Source organism: Mugil cephalus, chromosome 4, assembly GCF_022458985.1.
Source record: "Mugil cephalus isolate CIBA_MC_2020 chromosome 4, CIBA_Mcephalus_1.1, whole genome shotgun sequence".
NCBI classification, from domain to species: Eukaryota; Metazoa; Chordata; class Actinopteri; order Mugiliformes; family Mugilidae; genus Mugil; species Mugil cephalus.
In genome coordinates, this window is record NC_061773.1 from 18,826,268 (window position 1) to 18,846,760 (window position 20,493).

The 20,493-nt window shown below is 45.2% G+C and overlaps 1 protein-coding gene across 2 annotated transcripts in view; it reads right to left on the reverse strand.

Annotated features, from left to right (window-relative positions):
- Positions 1-5,608: 5,608 nt before the first annotated feature.
- prickle2b (prickle homolog 2b) overlaps positions 5,609-20,493 on the reverse strand; it is an 88,867-nt gene continuing 73,982 nt past the window's right edge. For both annotated transcript variants that reach the window (XM_047583659.1, XM_047583660.1), the window contains 7 exons: positions 17,864-18,047; positions 12,769-12,882; positions 12,075-12,212; positions 10,426-10,629; positions 9,639-9,825; positions 7,746-8,627; positions 5,609-7,656 (listed from right to left, as the gene is read on the reverse strand). In XM_047583659.1, coding sequence (XP_047439615.1) covers positions 6,695-7,656; positions 7,746-8,627; positions 9,639-9,825; positions 10,426-10,629; positions 12,075-12,212; positions 12,769-12,882; positions 17,864-18,047 — 2,671 coding nt within the window. In that variant the 3' untranslated portion in view covers positions 5,609-6,694. The remainder of the gene's footprint in view (positions 7,657-7,745; positions 8,628-9,638; positions 9,826-10,425; positions 10,630-12,074; positions 12,213-12,768; positions 12,883-17,863; positions 18,048-20,493) is intronic.

Consider the following 20,493-nt stretch of genomic DNA (forward strand, 5'->3'; position numbering starts at 1 on the left):
ACAATACACTATAGATGCCACCAATCCCCTCCACACTGGAAACTTTTTCGTTATATTGACCCATTCATTCATTTTCTGTAACCGCACGTCCTCTGGAGCCTATGAAGGCTGTCACCGAGCGAGAGGCGGGGTACACCCTGGACTGGTCACCAGTCTATCGCAGGGCTAACACAAAGAGGCAGACAATCACACTCCCACCCACGGCCAGTTTAGAATCATCAATGAATCTGATGAGCTGTCTGTCTTTGGACAGTGGGAGGGAGCCGGGCACCCGGAGAGAACCCGCACGAAAAGGCCACAGATGACATGTTACATGTAATGTTTAATCATATCATTGGGCGACTGTTTGTTTATTTATTGGTTTATTTGCGAATTGAAGACAGAAAACATTAAAATGGTATAAAAATGGTTTACGCAGGAGAGATGGAAGCCAAGAAAGGCTGATGAAATAACCTCCCCTATATGAAGCAAAATGTATCGACAAATGTGAACGTTAAAATACAAATGAGGTAGAAAGAAGGGTTAGTGGGTCGACCCCCAGAACATGTCACACGCAGCAGAAGTGCCCATGAGCAAGAATCCTAAGAAGAAAAAAAACGTTTACCATGTCACTAAATAAATATAGAATATTTCCAAGTGCACGTGTTCATATATTTCCTCCATTACATTGTTTAAACACATCAGCCCTGCAAAGGTTATGAGACAAAAAGGCCCTTGGCCTTTATATAAATCCTGGTGTTTTAATAATTTGTAGAACCTGGAAACTGTTCTAAAAGTGCGTCGATGCAAAGTCAACGTCCAGCTGGAGCGCTGATGAGTCCATCCAGCAGACTGGAGGAAGGGCACAGAGGGAAGAAAAAGTGGGAACTGGGCGAATAGACACAACGTGGGCTCAGGTAACACGCGTACGGGAAATGCCGAAACAAATGTGAACGGTGTCCTGCATTAAACGTTGCTAGCCTTGGTGATTCAGTGCAGGTGGCACGCAGATGGGACCCCTCCTGGGAAATGAGCTTGTTAATGAGTCACAGTGGTGAGGAGGGTTAGCGCGGGGCTGATATCATGAACCAGACGGAGCCCTCTGGCAGTGCAGCATCGACGTACCCAGCATGGCGTTCTCCGTTGTGGCGGGGTGCCCCTCGAGCTGTTGGATCCGAGGATTAACCCGAGGCTGGCAGCATTTCGCCCTGTGCCACGTGTCGGACTGAGCAAACGGCGGAAATGAAATATTGTTTTTCTCTCACCGTGTCTGAAAGACAGCGATCAGACCTAATGAGGGCCCCCATAGAGGGGTATTATCAAGAGCTCCAATTAATGGTTCAGCGTGTGTCATGAGTCCTGTTTACTATGTTTAATTGCTTTTCAAAAACTTACTCTCACGTCTGCCGACGCAGGGGATTACTTCGACAAGTGAATTGAGGTCGGATATGAAGTCTTCAGGGGTCGCAGCTGAGGCCAATGGGGGGGGGGGCAAAGGTCACACTTAAGTGAGTGAGAATGCATTTTCAGATTAGTGGGTTTAGTCAAGCACTACGGCTCTAATGCTGAGACTGGCTACTTAAAAGTCTTTCGCTATTTGGCACCGTTTCCAGACGTATGCAAGGTGTTGGAGGGAGTGGCAGAGAAAAGAAGAGAAGAGAAGAGAAGAGAAGAGAAGAGAAGAGAAGAGAAGAGAAGAGAAGAGAAGCAGATGGAGAGCACGGTCACTGTCACATGACATTAACACATCCACCTCAGGAGAGAAGTGAGCCTGTCACGCAAGAGAGAGAAGGGGAGGTGGATCAGGGACAGAAATCCCCTGCTGCCCTTTTGTGCAGATTAAGGACCAGAGAAGATAAAACAAAAACTTCTAAACACAGATAATGAATCTCAGATGAAAATGAAAAAACAAAAAAAAAAAGCAAAAAAAAAAAAAAAAAAAAAATGCTACATGGACTTTGACAAAGTGGCTGTTGGCTCAGTTGATAGCCATGTTTGTGCATTCTTGTCACGGTAATTGAGCACACATGACGGGTCTGCAGGAGGAGAGACTGCCGGTACGGCCACAGCCGGCCTTGTCACGCGTCCGTTCCTCAGCGGGGACAGCGATCGCGCGAGTGTGTGTGCGTGTGTGTGTGTGTGTGGCGTGAGAGTTCACGTCTACTTGCGTGGCCATGGGCGGAGCGCGAGCTGGCTGCGCGCGCACGTGCGATAACACACCGCCGGCATTCTTCATTTGTGAATAATTGAATCAGGCTATTTTAGTTTGCTTTGAGCGCAGCTGTAATTTGCAGCCGTTCTGCTCTTAAGGACCAGTAATTGTGGCTTTTAGAGTCTCCTAAAACAACTCAAACGGCTTCGACTCATGACAGCTGGGCGTCTGGGCCTTCACGTGCACACACGTTCAGTGCACGGTACGTGTGGCTGGTAAGTGGATTCCAGTACACAGGTACGATACATGACAATGATGATATAGGATACTCAGATTTATAACGTTGTATTAGACGTTACTTTGCTTTAAGAGGAAGGAGTGATGCAAATTTCAATCAAGATTATTTTGGGAATAAAATGTCAGCCTGTGTAAAAGTGAGATTAAAGAGGGATTTTGGTAAATGGATACAACGACTATGAATTTGTCGTGTTTGCTTTCGTGTGCAGTTTTTTTGGTGATACTTTAAGACACTGGATCTTAAATACGATGTAAGCATTTCACCTGAACCCATAGGACTTCAACAGGGGGCCCGCGGCCTCTAGGGGGTCTGCAGAGCAAATCTTTGGTTGATTAGACATTTTTTTATATGCATTTTTTAAATTTTCCCCCACAACTATAAATTTCTTTAAATACTACACATGTTTCACTGCTATGTTTAAAGTTGAAACCTGAATCTGTCAATTATTTTCTTTCTCTGTCTATTATATACACACACATGCCAGTTAAGTATATTTACGTCAGGTGCATGACCAACCTACTGTTGCACATATTTGAAATAAAAAAATGAATATTTGAACCTGTGTATTGTTTGAATAGCTTATTATTGAATGCAAAATGATAATGTACATTTATAAACAGCACTATAGGCTGAGCTCACTATAGAGCACATGTTGGGGACCTCCCATGATGCACTGAGAACTAATCCTTTACTCTCCTCTTTCACTTACTATCCATACAATAATATGCTACTACTTTATGTCTGTATCTATCTCCTCCATCTGCTTCCCTCTCTTTCCGTCTTTTTTTCTGTCTTTCTAGCCGGCCCTCGAGCAGATATGTCCCCTCATATGAGATTGGCTCTGCACAAAGTTTCTTTCTTGCCACCGCCGCCTTAGTTTTTGCTCCGCGGGTTTCACAAGGCCTGTAAAGTTTCTTGTGAGAATCCGGATTGTTGTTGGCACCATATAAATAAAATGAAATTGAATGGAATTGAACTTTCACAATGTTTTTCCAATGCACACACTTTCCTTAGAGTAAATGGAAGTATGGCTGTCAGGACAATGGCCGTTCTGTCAGGCCTTTAAAAAAAAATTTTAAAAAAAGAAGCACAGAGCAGTTAATGTTTTTTATGATTTGTGACCATAGTGTAACAAGAGCACCGCCATCATTCTAAAGAGGCAGCTGCAATTATCGGCAAGGATGCAAAAATCTATAATGCACTTAACCTGCTGCTAATTCCATTGAAAGGTCTCAGAAAAACAGTAGTTTTATTCTGCTCTAAAAAGGAAAAGGCTCTGCTTTCAGCTCCATTAAAAATCATAGTAATAAATTACAAGTTTTATGTCTAAGTAAATGTCTTATTAATTCTGCTGTTGACTGAAATATTTGTAGAAAAAAAGTGAAAACCAGACCTGGAACAACAGAATTTGGAGCCCCTCGTTTAACATATTTTATAACAGCTATGCTATATTATAACCAGAACCATTGTACATTGTCATGTTAATCCAGAACTCTTTTAGCCACATAATCTGGACAACACAATTCTACAAGACTGGCCAATAAGACTGACAATTCTGAGATAATTAGGCTACTTCTTCCTGACAGGAAGAGGTCTTTGTGCAGTGAGGGAGCACAGCCACTCGTGGCTCTGACACACTGGCTTGGCTGACAATGTGACTGGCACAACTGGAAGCATTCACACGACTCGAGGATTATCTCCCCACCATCCGCTGCCTTAAGTATGGCACAGCCTGCGAAGCATATGGCTGCAATCTGTGGCACCCCTCGCTGTACGGCCTCCATTCGCTTTTAATTAAACACATGGAGACACCTCACACACACACATGCAAACATTCGGTTGGGGGACTAATAAAGAAACAAACTAACACCGGTTGGAAATCCTGACGTAGAGGGACCTCACGTGTCAGGGATCATCCACATTACCGAACTTAGACGGGGCGGCGTATGTCTCATTACCCTCGAAGACAATGAGAAGACAAATCAAAATGATGCAAATTCCACATTTCAGATGATGTGACTAATGATCTGCAGCCACAGACAGAAAACTAATATTGAAAGGTCCATATTGACGTTAAAGGCCGTCAGCCATATGACATAGTTTGTCTCACGTGTTTACGCAGCTGGGTTTAATTTTGTCTTCTAGATTATGTTCTGTAAATACGAAAACTGAAACACACACCTTGGAAGTTGAGATTAGGTGAAGTAAACACACTAATGTAGCAGTTGTGTCAACAGCATTAGAGCTTCAGTGAGTCTAATCAAGGGATTGGCACTCACACACCTTGTGCCAAATATATATATATATATACACGAGTGTGTGTGTGTGTGTGTGTGTGTGGATTGTGGCAACTAGCGGCAGTAATCCCCTGACCACATGGACGTCAGAAGCAATCCAATTTACACTATGACACTGCTTAACACTTAGCAATACAACCTGTTTAACAGTGTATGCCAATAAATGACCCGCAAATGCATGGGTCCTTACTCTGGCACCATTTAATACGATTTTATGCAGTAAAATCGAGAGTTGGGGCACTCGGGACAGTCATGTCCATCTTTTCTCCCACTATAAGCAGCTGAAAGCCCCGTACTTTCCAGAAGTGTGCTCACTAGTGAGATCTAATGGCTTGACCTGGAAAACTACTTGTGTCTTTATGAGATCAGGACTCAGGCAGTTGCTGAATGACTAAATGAAATTCCCTCCTCAGTCCGACTTTCGCTTGGGACGTATTCGATGCCGTTTGCAGAGCATGTGATACGTGCTCCAAATTACCGTCATTCTCATGCTCCAGTTCTGCTTTTTAAATGACTTGATTAGAGGATAACACAAAAACATCATCGGTTGCTTGAGGTACAACTTATTATCATCATGCCGGCGCATTGTTAAAGCAGTCTGAGTAGCTCTGAGTGCTTAAATGGAAAAAATGAATGAATCACAAGACGAAATACGGTCCTCGGTCGCCGATTACCGGAGGCATTTGCGGATTACACTGGCAGATGTCATCTTGTTGAAGAGGTGCAATGGTAGAAAGTGACTGAAGCAGTAATGGGGAACATAAGGGAGTCTAAAGATAATATTAGCATGGCAGTTTGCTCAGAATAACAATGTTAAAATGCTTCTATCAAGTTCAACGTCAGCATGTTAGTGTTAATACCAGTAAAAGAGAAAAAGTCAGCTCAGAATGACTGTGATTTTATTATTTTATTTGCAGGTAACTGGTCAAAAGCCAAAGTATTGGTTAAATTAAAAATGACATGATGATGCCAATAAATTAAAAGCCAGGGTATCGTTAACACACAGAATGTCTAGCATGGGCTAGCATGGACAGCATAACACTTTAAGCATCACCAGATTCCAATAACTAAATCCTTAGACCTTTGTCAGCAGTTTCCAACTTGCAGAGACTGATGCAATAAACTAGATCTTTAGTGACATCTGCTTCCCGGACAATGGCCCTCTGTGTGTTTGAATGGGAATGCACCCTTTACCCTCTATCAGTCCACAGGAGGATGACTCTAATCAACCTCTGCACCACATTGTCATTCATTTATGCATTAAGCAGATGGAGAAAGTGACTGTTTTGCACACCTCATCACACGTGTGCTGTCACACCCTGGAGAGAATCATCAGCTGTCAATCACAGAACTCACTGAAATACTCCTTTATTCCAATTGCAATAACACATGCATACGTTGTTCTCGTCATGTTCTATGTCTACATTATAGATATTTAATACATAAATGATTCTATCCATACAAAATATAAAAATATGTGGGGCCTCATTTACAACCATATTTACACTGACTTCTTTAACTTAAGTGATATTATTACTTCATTTAGCTATGTACAAACTATGAACGAAATTCAATTGTACAGTATATTTTATATCTAAATCACATTGCATGAAAAAGCAAAAAAAAAAAAAAAATACTAAACCAAATATGTGGTACACTTGTTTGCTGCAGGAAAATGAAGTCATGATAAAATAAAAAATCACATCAGCTTTTGATATTCGTTGTGTCTTGATAGAATCGGACACGTGCCTTTTAGCATTAATACTTAGGAGATATTCTGAAACATTAAAATGAACAAACATGCAAACACTGTTGCTTTTTTATCTGTTTACCAACCGTATTTCATCACTGACTTTTATTACATGATAATCAACACGCAACAACACTGTAAAAATTGACTTGTTCCAGATGGATGTTAGTGTACATGAGCTAAAAGAAGAGTAGTTTACTGTACCAAAGGACAGGGTGTTAGGAAATAATGCAGTTTTTGCTTTTTCTGCGTTTGCGGGTGTGTAACTGTCCGCTGCGGTTGGGTCCGCCCATTCCCGTGTTGTTGTACTTATGGACCAGCTCCTGGTTGCTGAGGTAGCGCAGCTGGATGGGTCTGGGGATTGGCTCACCCAGGAAGTACCCTTCATCCTCTGATTCGGAGGATGAAGAACAAGTGGAGCACCAGTCATCGTCGTCATAATCATCCCAGGAGTACTGGCTCAAGCCAGTGCGTCTGCTGGCCCCGGGGTTCTGGAGAGTCACTTCTGAAGTTGTCCTAGGGCACTGCCTGAAAAGTTGTGGCTGGTATCTTCCCCCTGGCCCTCCGGCTCCATACTGATCCCTGGCACTCCTTGGGGGTGGGAAGCGGTCGTAATCCTCTCGGACACGAAGCTGGGGCCTTTCTTGAGGTCTTGCCCTACGTTCTGCCACCAAGTGGAGAGCGTTTTCTGAACGAGAACGACGGGACCTCCGGGAACGGTGATGGTGGTGCCGACGCCTCTGTGGGGTCTCCTCTGGAGGATCTACCCGAATATTTGCTCCCCTCCCTCCACCTCCGCCGCCGCTGCCACCACCACTCACCCGTCGCTCATTGATGGGTGGAAGGCGTGCAGCATTGGAGCTGCTCACCAAACTTATTCTGTCCTCCTCCTGGTAGGTGAAGCCAGATGGTAAATGAGCCATGCCCATATTCACGCCCATGCCGGGAGGGTCACAGTACTGCACCTGGTACTGAGAGGACCTGGTGGGTTTCATTTCCATGTAGGACGGAGTGGCAGTGAGACTGTGAATCGACTCAGAGCTACGAAACTGCACCGAGGAGTTGAGTGTGTCCATGTTGCTTTTCTCTGACCCATTCATTCCAGAGTCTTTGCTAAGGTCAGGCATAGAAAAACGAGAAAGGTGCTCCTGACGCTTTCCTCCACCATCTGCTGAATTGCCTGAAGGGGAAACACATATGCGTTAGGTATGAATATTAGCTTTTATTTACATGTTATTATTAGTATTTGTATAATAGCTAAAAGTGTACCTGTAGCATTGGACAGAGCCAAGGACTCCATAGATCCTCTTGGGGTCTGCTCTAGCGGGGTCAGTTGCTCTGGGAAGTTAAGTGCATTAATCGGGTTCCTGCTTCTTGCCACTTGGGTAGTTGTTGGAGGTCCCGCATCTCTGTCCCTCTGAAAACCGTGCAAACTAATAGAGCGCTTGTCCGAGGAGAAGCCGTTGTGGTGCTGAGTGCAATGGGACGCCTCAGTGAAGCTCTTTTGAGTCCTCAGTTTGGGCGGATAGAAATCCTCTGGTGGTGGCTGTTGGAACCACGTCTCATTCAGAGAGTGGCCTTTCACAGCAGAGATAGGGGGTCTTTTTAAACCTCCGTTCTCCTTGATCCTGTGGTCCTGCTGATTACTCTGTCCAGAGCAGGCAGGGTTGTAAGCACTCCTGACATTACACTGGCTGAGGAGCTGGAGAGGGGTGGGGTTAGACGAGGGATCACACTGGGAATCATAACTATATCCATCACCCAGATGCTCTTGGTTCTTCCAGGAAGGCGGTTCACGAGTCAAACTGGGTGTTTGGCTGGAGAGACTCAGAAGGTCCATTTGTAAAGACAGAGGGTCCACCTCTCCTGAAAACCTCTCAGTTTGCACGCCGCCGCCCCCTCCTCCACTTTTCGCCATCTTGGAGCTGCGTCGCGACTCTCTGGTGGAGCGAGCACTTTGGAAGGCAGAATCAGAAGAGTCTGATCCGTTGGGCTCCTCCCCCAGACTGCAGGAACGTGAGCAGAAGATTTGACCCTGCTTGGGCAGGAAGGGCCGACCGAGCAGGGAGCGTTTACAGCGTGCACAGCAGAAGCAGCCTTCTGTGGCATGCCAGTGCTGCCCATCATATGTCATCTGGCCTTGATCAATGCCTGTAGGAAAGACAAACAACGCACGATTCCAAAGGGTTTAGGTAAAATGACAGATTGCGGGGCAACTAAAATACTTGTACAACTAAAATTGTGTCTTCATCAAATGCTTTGGAATTAAAATTCTTGGTGTTATTTAAAAATGCTGTCTTGTGGGGAAAAACTAGCACACTGCAAGTAGCTTGTTGAGTCAAGAAAATTGAGCTAGAGGCGGTAACTTAGCTATGCTTTGAGGCAAAGTCATTATAGAGCTTGCCCGGCATTGTATAAACACATAGCATTTAGAGAATGTTTCCAGTTGTCGCGGGGGGAAAGAAAACCAGCTATTTGCTAATGGTTGCCATCTGGTTTCAGAGTGTTTTCTGATGGTTTTAATTTATAATCAGTTGTATTTTTTTTTTTTTAGCCAAATACTTTTCTGTATCCTGTCTGACAGATAATTACAGAGCAAATTTGTTGAGAGATATCCGCCAAAATCACACCTGGGCATCCTGTCGGGGGGAAACACAGACACAGACACACACACAGGAGGTGGCATTCGGCCAAGAGGCGTTAATACGAGAGTTTCCAGCTGAATACTAGCCCAGTTTCTCCTCTCGGTGGGTTTGCCTGTAACGCTAACGGTTGGGTGATATTTAAATTTGTAGTTAACTGACATGCGGTGCGTGCCTCTGCGACAAAAACAGATCCTGATGTTGAAAAGTCACTTGATACCCTTGTGCCTTTGCCCCAGGTTGGTTTCACGCTAAATGATGTATACGCTACACATTTCTATGCTCTGTAAACTGAGGTCGCAGTGGCCCTCAGCTGTGCCATCCAATGCCTGACCGTGGATGACGTCATTTAATGATAAACTGCAGGAAACCAGGCCTTATCCTTCCTAGTTCCTCGCCTGTGTTACCCTTTGAAAAAATGAGGTCACCCTTTACTTTTGCAGCCCAATCTAGCATTACAATATTAGGGTTCTTTGCTAGATTTCTGCAGTTTGTATTAACACTTGTCTGAGCTACGCACCGATGTGTTCCCCGCAGGAGTCGCAGTACTCCGCGTAGAGGGACTCGAAGCAGGAGCAGCAGTAGGGCCGACCCTCCTTCATGATGTAACGCTGTCCTCCCAGCACCGTCTCACATTCGAAACAGCAGAAGTGCTTCATGTGCCAGTGACGGCCCTCCGCCTCCGTGCACTCGTCCGCTAAGATGATCTAAGAAAGGAGATACAACAAAGAGTATCGTTTATCGCGGGCCCACAGAGGTAAAACTTCAGCTGGGTTATTACCGTGTGCTGAATGACAGGACAAAGACTCGCCCACCCTCCCCGTCCATATTCGCCACCTTCTCGTCCCCTCTGCAGTTAAGTATTCTTTGATCATTGCATTTGTGAGTAGGAGGCTAATGTGTGCGGGGTCAAATCTAGATGGTGCATTTGCTTTTAATTACGCTGCTGTTAAACCACCAGGGTGCTTTTCAAATACTAAAAGTGTCCGTGTCCCCGTTCGCATGGCAAGAGAGTAAATCAGTGTTAATGGTTGGGAGATGGGGACACTGAAAGCTGACTCCATTACACTGTAAAACCTCAGCATGCATTAAACTGTGACAGCGTGCGTTGCAAGGATATCAGCATCATATAACTTGGCGACTTGGTGTCTACGTGGGCGCAGAATGCATGTGTGTAAATACTGTCCTGTATAAATAGCTCAGCTGACACAGTTAAAGGCCCAGTGTGCTCAAGTGGGCGACATGCGCATCTATCAGCACACGATCGCGAGCGAGCGTGGGGGGTCTGCGTGTGAGGGGGTGCCTACCTCGTCGCAGGCGGTGCAGCGTGGCTTCAGCCTCTCAGCGTGGTGCCTGCCGCAGTAGATCTTTCCGTCCTGGTAGAAGTAGATGAGGTCCACCAGGAGCTCATTACACATGCTGCACATGAAGCAGGCAGGGTGCCAGCACACGCCGTGACCCGCCCGGGAAGCAAACACAGCGATGTCGCCGCCATTTATCTGGCCTCCACACTAAAACGAAAGAGAAGCAAGGCAACGGTTTTTGGCGTGGCATGTTTCTCTATGTGCCACAAGTCAACTCCCAGTTTCTAGCTCACTATCCTTACGCCTCAACATGAATCCAACATATTTTAGAAAATGGATAAGGGATAGCTTAATATTGAATGCAAAATGGTGATAATAATAATAATGTATATTTATAAATAGGCCGAGTTTCATATAGAACAGCAGTAGGTAGGGGGTCCCTATGATCAGTTTGGGGTCCTTGGCCTGAAAAATGTTGAAGACTCCTGCTGTAGAAGATAACAGCAGCAACTAAGAAGTCCAAAAGCCAGACAGATTCATTTAACTATCACATGAGGTACAGAAAACTGAGAACTGTCCAAGAACTTAGAGTGACCTTTTCATGGTATCTCTGATATGATTCAGTGTATTACAAATGTCTCTCTCTGATGCAACTTTCCCAGAAAACAAGTCTACACGGGGGGGAAGAAGTTGACTGTGCACGCTCTCCCCAGCCACGTATGACTGATGAAGGTGATTGGCTGAAGGAGAACGTTGGGAGGCGCGAGATAGGGGGGAATAAAAATGTGAGAGTTTTATGGGACGATAAAAGGGAGAGCGTAAAGGTAGAGAAGCTGGAGAGATAAACGAGGGGGAGTGCTGAGGAGATAGGGGGCGGGGGGGAAGGTCAGGTGGGCAAAGTAGATTTAGAGGGGTGGGAAGGTGGGGAAAGTGGTAGGGAGTTGCAATCAGGTTATCTCAGGCAAAAAAGCCTGCTGCTGCAAGAAGGCCAAAGGGGGATGGGGAATTGAATCAATACACACCCTCCCAACAATCTGCTCCCTCATGTGTGTGTGTGTGTGTTAGTGTGTGTGTTTGCGTTTGTCTGCTAACTGGATGAGAAACACAGGCTGTAAACAAAGAGTCTTGTTGAGCCTGCACGTACGGTAACAAATGGATAATGTGTAAGTTTGTGTTTTCAGGATATCTAAGATCTGGGATTTTGGGATATCCAGAGCGCCTTCGACCCTGACTCAGTTCTCTGAGGTATTACGTGATGCCGCACTTTAAATCAAACAAGCGCTGCGATCGTCTGACAGCTGGCGTTCTACAGGGAAAAATGAGACGACGCGCACTATCTCAAGATCATCTTAAGGCAGAGACTCTGAGGTGAGACTGACGAGGTCACGGCGCCGTTAGAAAAGCAGGCAATTGATGCACAACTGCCCTTTATATGTCAACATAAAGCACCTCTCACTGACAAATACCTGAAATGCCAGAGGGCTGTTCGGTATGTCTGTCACACGATTCATTGCTTTCATTCCGCCGGAACATACGACGCACCCCTGACATGTCGTGCGTCTTGTCGCGGCGCAGAGTGTGACATTTAAAAAGTGAACCCCGCTTCTCATTGTCGTTTGACGGGTTCAGTTCTCGATATGTCTGTCATATACCTGCTCGCAGATCGCCCCCGTCATGGTCACCGGGAACGGACGGACGTTGCCGCGACCCAGATTTTCCCGCTTCCGTTGGTTACTGAAGAGCTTCAGTTCTCGCTTCTCCTCGTCGTCCAGGCTGTTGCAGTAGCGTACCTGGACACACGTGCACAGCATACATTTAACATAGTATACTAGTATCATTTTTCAGTCCAATTAAGTGAGACCTAAAGATCTTAAGAGGTAAAACAGAAAATCATTTCTGACACGTTTCAGCCAAAGAATTAAAAAAAAAGAAAGAAAGAAGAAGCATGATTTATAATGTTCTGAAATCACACCTCAGGAGGTCTTTAAATGTGCTCAGTTGGAGAATCAAATTAAAAATAATAACCCATCACAAAATAGCTCATCAGTGCGTGATAGTGCTGACTCTAATCCTAGCATAAGGCGCTGAAAGCTCCCAATCGTCTCTGGGGTTGTCCTATGTCACCTGATAACTCGAGATTAATGATTTATTAATGCAACGAACGCTTGACTATCTCATCCTCACTCATTTTTTTTTTTTTTATATCTGTGTCTGTCTCCTCCCTGCTCCCCTCTTATCTCCGTATTGCCCTAAAGGAGGGGAGGGAGGGAGGGAGGGGAGGGAGTGATGGATGGATAAATGGATGGATGGATGGAGGTGGGGGAGGGTATGAGTTTAGGCTCTCACCTCATTGTCGTGGGGCGGGAGCTGATGGAGCAGCTGTTTGATGCGGTATTTCTCTCCTGGGCTGTTCACATAGGGCACCTTGTCCTCGGGCAGGGAGCTGTAGTACTGATGAACCTGAGGAAAGAGAAAGGATGACAGCGATGGGTAACCACGTCCTTGAAACATGTTCACGGAGTCTGAAAACATTGTTCTTTGTGTTCATGAGTTGAGCCTTGAACTATTATTGTCTACTATCATGTCTGTGACATAGCGAAAAGGTGCTATCTTCAAGTAGCTCTATTTTTGTACAAAAGAACAAACCTGTTTATTTAATAAATTACCTCAAATCATTAAACCATTGAACCTGGATTAATTGGGCTGAAAACTACGAGTCTGCACAGACAAACGCACACAAAACGCAGTTAAAACCATTTTGATTTACGGCCCACCAGCGGAGACTTAATGGAACCTCACCTCTCCATCTCTGCACACTGACATGGGAATGCATTACTGACCTGTCAAATGTGCGCGCACACGCTCGCACACGCACACAGATAAAACAGCAATTACCACTTTTACGCATTTTTATGCATATAGAAGTGTGCACGCAGAGGGATTTATGCTAATCTGGACATTCCACATTACCTGGACAATCTTTACATTACCACGGCAGACAATGAGTGCCATCTCCGTGTTATTTATTGCAGTCTTTTTTTTATTACACTGTAACGGGGGGGCCGGGGTACATCAGAGGTCAGGCAGTTATATATGAATGTGGCCGGTGGGGGTGGATGACACCAAGAGCAGGGCTACAGGGTTTTAAATGAAAATTTCAGGACAAAAAAAAGAAAGCGTGGAAGGGGAGAGGTGAGGAAAAGGAATGAATGAAAACAGTAACTAAATGTAAATAAGTAAAACAGAAAGCAATGCCTTCTTTGATCAAATTTAAGAACTGAGCAGAGGTAACATCCACGATCGATACCTGCTGACTCGGGGAGGTCTCTCTCGATGACCTCCTGGTCTACTGAATGGATTTACTGGTTAGAAGCCACCAGCTTCGTCCTTGGCAATAAGACAGAGTCTGATGCACACAAACGGATTAACCTGAATAATGGAGTCGTGCTGTGTGTGAAGGCCCAAATTAACACTGCACCGCTTTCAAAAACACTCAGACATTTAATGGTCCTGGAGCGTCACATGCGGCATCAAAGTCAGCCTGTATTTCCTTAAAGAGGCCTTGTACAAGCACGGTCGTTGTTGGGATGGATTTATAGCAGGAGTCTCCTGTCGGAGGTGTAACCTAATTCCTTGCGCTCTGCTTTTGTTGGCCGTCGCCAGTTTTGGCGAGGGACCCAGGATTCATGTCCAGCAGCACAATTCAGGACGGACGGACGGACGCCGGGGGTGGGGCGGAACCTCGGGATAGTTCATGACAGGCTGACTGTGGCCAAGCGCTGATAAATCACGAAGCGCACACACGCAAAGAAAAACACACACACGCACACACTCACTGCTAATGATGAATAATGAATTGTGCTTCCAACAACAACAGGGCTGTAATCTGGAGGTGAAAGGCACACTGCCCTGAGGGAAAGATCACAAGACAGATACGCACACGAACATGCGCACATAAAACGGACGCAAGTTTTCAGCGAGGGCCCGGAGAAGCAGCTTGTGATAATAACTGTAATCGAAAGCAGACGAGAATAAAGACAGGGCAGAAATCTCAAACTGTACTGAAGGGAGAGCTTTTTAAGAGCTGAAGCAAATGGTAGGACTTTGCAAATGAGTGACAAGAGAGATTGCTTCTCACAGCTGGTTTCTATTGCCGTTAATGGCCAGACAGCCAGAGGAAAAGACACCACCAGGCACCAGTTCTGACGTTCTCTCAACAAGCCACTTTGCAATGGTTAGTGGACACAGATATCATAAAGAAAGCGCTGGTAGTTACAGTCCCGGTGTTTTCAAAGAAAAAATAGAGGATTTAATAGCTGCTTTCGTTCTTTTTTCCTTCTATTCTCACATATTTGCCGGCAAGTGCGAATGCCCACGACCTGGCGCTGTAGTCAGCACCGTTACCAGTTAGCATGCTAACGTTTGCTAATTAGCAAGCAACACAAAGTGAAACCGAGATCAATGGGAAGGCTTTTAAAGTCAAAAATCAAAAAAAACATCCTGAGGGAGGTGTGACTGTCTGCAGTTACGTTTTTCAGATAATCGTTTGTTCAGACTAAAACTACAAGTGTCAAACTCAGGGTGGTGGTACAAGGAAAAGCAGGAGATCACTTAAGTTAACTTAACAAATTAGGAGCTTATAATAACCATAGTTCATTGAACTCTTTTTATCGGCACTCCTTGTGCTGTAATACGTCAGTTGTTTAGAGACTGAAGATCTAAAGGTCCCTGGTTTGATCCCGGGTTTTGGGTGATGTGTCGTTCTGTCTGCTGCTACATTACTGCAAAGGATTATCTTGTCTTTTAAGCTCCTACTTAAGGGCAGGTACTTTCCCACCACAAGAGGTATCTTTACTGACGTTAGATGTAGGTTGCTTTGTACAGGAGTAAATGTACATTGAATGATCAAACACAGCAAGTGCAACACTAGCAACGTGTTCTGAAAAGACCAGCAAGTTTTGACAATTTGCCTTAAAAATGGAACAACGCAGAAATATGGATCTACAGAATGGGGCTGTATTGAGTCTATATGCAGCGTTCTATTATGTTTAATGTAGCTCCACAAACTGAAGAGCAGCTATTATATTAATTCAGTATTCAGTGTCACAGTTGCAAGCGCGGATACGAAAAAAGCCTGCGAAAGCTCCCCACTGGGCAATCGTCAAGGAGTCTGCAGAAATGTTTGATCCAAAAGTCTAGGCCAAAGTCACACAGGCGACCCAAATGAAGTTTCCATCCAGTGACCTATTATTTATCTTGCATTCACAGCTGCTGACTGCAATCAGGCCAGCGGCTGACAGCTTTATTGTCCCTGAACTCGGGCTGGAATGGACCTAATTGTCCTCAGGTCCATTTTGGAACAGGTCAAACTGTCCTCAGTTCTCTTTCAGACAGGCTCTTTGTTGCTTGATAGTTAATTCATCCACTTCAGAGCCGCGGGTCCATTTCAGAACCTGGAAAGACCTCTAGTTTGCATGAATAGCCTTGAACCGCATTTCTATTCAAATATCCCACATGTGAGCGCTTAAAAAAAGCATACCTCATGTTTGACTGCAAATCAAAATCAGATCCATGTAGATGCTGAGCAGTGTCCGCATAGTACGCCGAAGCTCTTGCTACGTGACGGCGAAAAAAGAAAAAGAAAACACCACTTACAGGCCACTGTTGAGTAACATTCTTGGCCCTGGAAACTGTAACTTGGCATCATCCAAGAACTGTATTTTGAAGGACGAAGAGGGGAGAATGAGAAGAATAGTGGGGAAGCGATATTCGCATGTTCCTCCACACGCTGCAGCTCAAGAACATGTCCAGCACACTTAGCAATGTGTTAGCGATGTTAAAGATTATTTTATTGAGCCTACTTTTCAGCAATATGCTAACGAAATGCAAATTCCTGTAAGCAGGGTTTCATTGACAGAGGAAGTGCTGAATTAACCTTCACAATCCCTCAGATGTATCTGATTCAGAACTGGAGTCTTGCTTGGAAATCTCTGGTTACAAAATGGTGATTTTACACCAGAGTTGGCAGGATGGCAAACCAATACAGAGCACCAGCTCCCAGCGGGGAAATCTAAACCAGCCGGTTAGATCCCAGAGCTTCAGTATTAGCTCTGTGTTTACTTCCACTCCTCTACAAAAGGTCACACAACACATTTCCACAGCCTTACTGACTTGCAGCACCAGATTGGGAAAATAGGAACTGAAATAATTTGGGGCACATTTTCTGTAATAAATGTCAAACTGAACGAATTTATAAAGCTGATTTATCTTCTTTCCATGCGGATCGATTGTTCCCTGCTATGAGGACTGTCAAAGTGAATGAAAAATCTCATTTTAGAGTTCTTTTTAACGACTGTGTTCTAGTCACGCTGCCCAGCCGAGTTCCAGTCATTGCCTGACTTTACCTGAGGTTGTATCTGGACGAGACAAGGACCTAATTGACTTCGGGGTTGTGAGTGTGACCCAGGAGAGGAATGAATAATAGCTGCTCTCAGTCCTTTGAAGTAAAAAAAAACAGGAGCTGCGCCAACAATGTATTGACCACCTCACTGCGCTGAGATCATCAACAAAATGAAACCAGCTTCCATAAATGCTTCCATTGTGCAATAAAACTGAAAAGCCTCCCGTGTGTGCACACCTACAGTTCAGTGGTGTATTGTAAAAGAGGGTTCAGCGCGCATGGGGCCATTTAATTCGTTTCTTACAACGCAGGCTTAGCTTAGTAGTTGTGAGGGCAATGAAACCCACTGTAAACATGTTTGCAGGCAGAACAAATTGGAGATTAATTTGACTGCTGGAGCCACATAATCCTAGTTATCCATTAGCCTGCAGAGCAGCACAGTCAGCATAACGGGTATGCTACGACATGCTGGTCTAAGTGAACAGCAGTGTAACAGTAGCACTTGTACAATGAACTTATGAGATTTGCATAATACTCTGCTTTTGTGTGTTACATTGTATGGTTAAAACTTGCCTGCGCACATCCTTGGTAACCTTATTCCTTCCTGTCTGGTCCTTCACACACACACACACACACACACACACTGATATAATGTTTCATAAACTTGCTAAACTTTTTTATTTTTTTCTTTGGATTTGAAATCACTTAACGGGCTCTACAATGTGCAGACCAGAGCTTCTGGAGTTGGACTGCAATGCGATCTCAGATCTCTCATTGTCATTTGATCCACCTTCAAGTGTCTCGACACGCCTGAATGCACCAATCAATGCTCTGAAACTAAAGGATAGAGCATTTGTGGGAATGTCACAAAGCTGCGTGCTCAAATCCTTCAACAGTGGATTGTTAACCACAACTGGGTGCAACTGACAAGCGAAGGATGAAAGAGTACTACAAACTATACTAAAGCGACAGGTGGGAAAATTGCACTCGGCAGTTCCATTCATTGTTAGTGTGATGAGGGCCGGATTAGAGCGAGCATACCTGTTCAGGTTTGAGTCCGGGTGGCACCCATGCATACTCCTCCAGGGCGCAGCCAGAGTCGTCATCGGAGGTAGAGTTCCTCTGGAAGTCGTACATCAGCTTGGTGACCGTCTTCTCCATCTCTACGGGCATGGCTGTCACTGCATGCTCCTCACGACGACACCTACAGTGCACACAGATCTTCCTGCCATGGGAAAACACAGAAAGATAAAAAAAAAACTGTTACTCCAGTGAACTTAACTACATTTAGATAGAATTTCAAGAGAAAAGACACGTGGAAACGCCGTTGCTTTTTTGAGCCTCTGAACTGCGCCGTTAATCACAGAAAATAAAAAGTGAATATGTATCTTTTAAAGGTAACCTCAATCCATCATGTAAACTATGTGGCTGGAAGCATAGTGAAGCCACCCGGGGAAGTTTTGTTGAACCTCTTTTCTGCTGTGCATGTTTTCAGAGCCTTTGCTAACTCCACAAGGTTGAAAGGTCGAGGTTTCCCACTGCGGCCCTCACGCTAAAAAGCGGGCGCCACAAACATGCAATATTCCACAACCCCCGGGGTATGAAATATGAAGATATAATCGCAGACAGGCAATGGAAATTAGCAGAATACAGTCAGTGACAGTGACGGAAAACAGCGCTGTGCAAACACGCCGACACACCAGCGCTTCCTTATGTACAAGGTTAGTGAGAAACCCAAGCAGATGATTTGCCAGGACAGTGCTCCCCGCTCGTTAGCCCGGGCAGACCCACCCACCTCCAAAATGGAAAAGTATCCATGTGTGAGTTTCCACAGAATGGATGGCTGGGAGTGTTTGACACTGACACGCCACCTCCCTGCTGCTCTTTCATCTCCAGACACGTCCAGAGACTCATAAGGAGGGTTGTTATATTTCATAGACTGGAGTGTTTTCTTTCAAAATACTTGGCTCAGCACCCAAGAATTACTCCTTGGAGAATGACAGAGGACTTATTAGGTGTCCCAGAAAAGAAGAACAGGATGTGGGTTAAATACCTGAGTGCAAGCATTAAATTAAAAAAATGTAGGCCACCTTCACCTTCAGGTCTGTTTTCTGATGTTAAGGGTGGAGACACAACAAGCATACACGCAAGCCTTTGTCTTTGACAGTTCTGCAAACCCTGAAAAACCGTGTGGCCAGAAGGTCACATCCCACTAACCCTTGCTGCCCCTTGGGCGGCCGATCCACGGAGACAATCCTATTAACTTTCCAGATGGATGCCGGCCTGTTAGTAGAAACACAGCCCTACGGTAGAGGTTAAGCACTCTGAGGATGCTGTTGGGCAGATTGACACCTTGGGCGGCCGTGGATCTGTTACAACTTGTGGATAAATGTTGTTGGGAATATCTGGCCTCTTGCGAACCTGTGGTTCTGGTGGTGTGCCGTGTTGCTGCACACGCATAGCACGTTTTTGCATAATGTTAGACGCACAATAACTGCCAGTCACTCAACTCTGATTGGTATTTCTATCTTCTAAATGAGCCAGGGCCACCCTATTGGCACACAATGCATCGCTAGATATTCCCTTAAAGTTGAGCCTTTCTCAGTGTAGCTTAGCCACAGGGTTGCAAAGTCCTGCCTCCTTCGCAATGAAATGAGTTTTTTTGAATACATGTGTGTGAACTGCTCCTTAGTGCAAAGTGCTTGGAGTGCATGTGGAGAGCTGGCCATGTCTCATCTTGCTTCTTATTTAAAAGAACATTTCTTCTCTAAAGGTTGATCCTCAGCTAACAAAAGGCTTCTGTCTCATTGGCTTAGCACTGATGGATTTTGATGACAGAGTGGACACTGGAAACGTAAGCAGCACTGAGAAAACATCGCACTTGCATACGCCAACATGCAACGTGTAAGTCTGCAGATTTGTCCATCACCACTTGAGATCTTTTACCATCAGCCAGAGGCCTAACATGCTGTTACTGTCAGCTCCAGCTTTCAACGCCAGAAAGTTGCAAAAAGACAGACCTCTGCTACTTCTAATGTTATTGCGGAAGGGCAAGCCGCAGACTTCACAAACTGACAGACACCATGAATAATGCGCAAAGTGGCCAGATATCACTGCCATGAATATTGATGGCTATGATAAATAGAGCTGCGATGCGGTGCATGCAGATAAAGACATCAAGGAGCTGTCGAGGCTTGGAGGAGAGCGTTTAGGAAATCCCAGTCCCGGCAGCGTGATGCTATAGCCTGGGGCAGCACAGCTTGCCTCGCTATCGTCCCGCACCTTCACCATGATTACCAATTCAAGGCAGATATGCTGGATAACTCACTCAAATAAATGCAGACTGGCTGTGAGGGTGGCGATTTAAAGCTCCACACAGATGCCCTAGCTGAGGAGATACACGGGATTAAGGGCACGTCTTCCATTCTTCTGACATGCTGCCAGGTGGTTAAAAGTTATTTCTGCCTTGGGCTGAGGAAGGAGTCCCGGAGACAGGAGCACACAAATAGACGAACGGAGCTGAGTGGACCTGGAGGAAACCATTTCACACCGCATTCCTTCTCAGAGTAAACAACAAGAACATCTTCGCCCCTTTACAGTCAGTGGACCAGAGGCACAGAAGCAGGTTAGCTGTAAAGGAACATAACTCTCCGAGCCATTCTCTCTGTCCA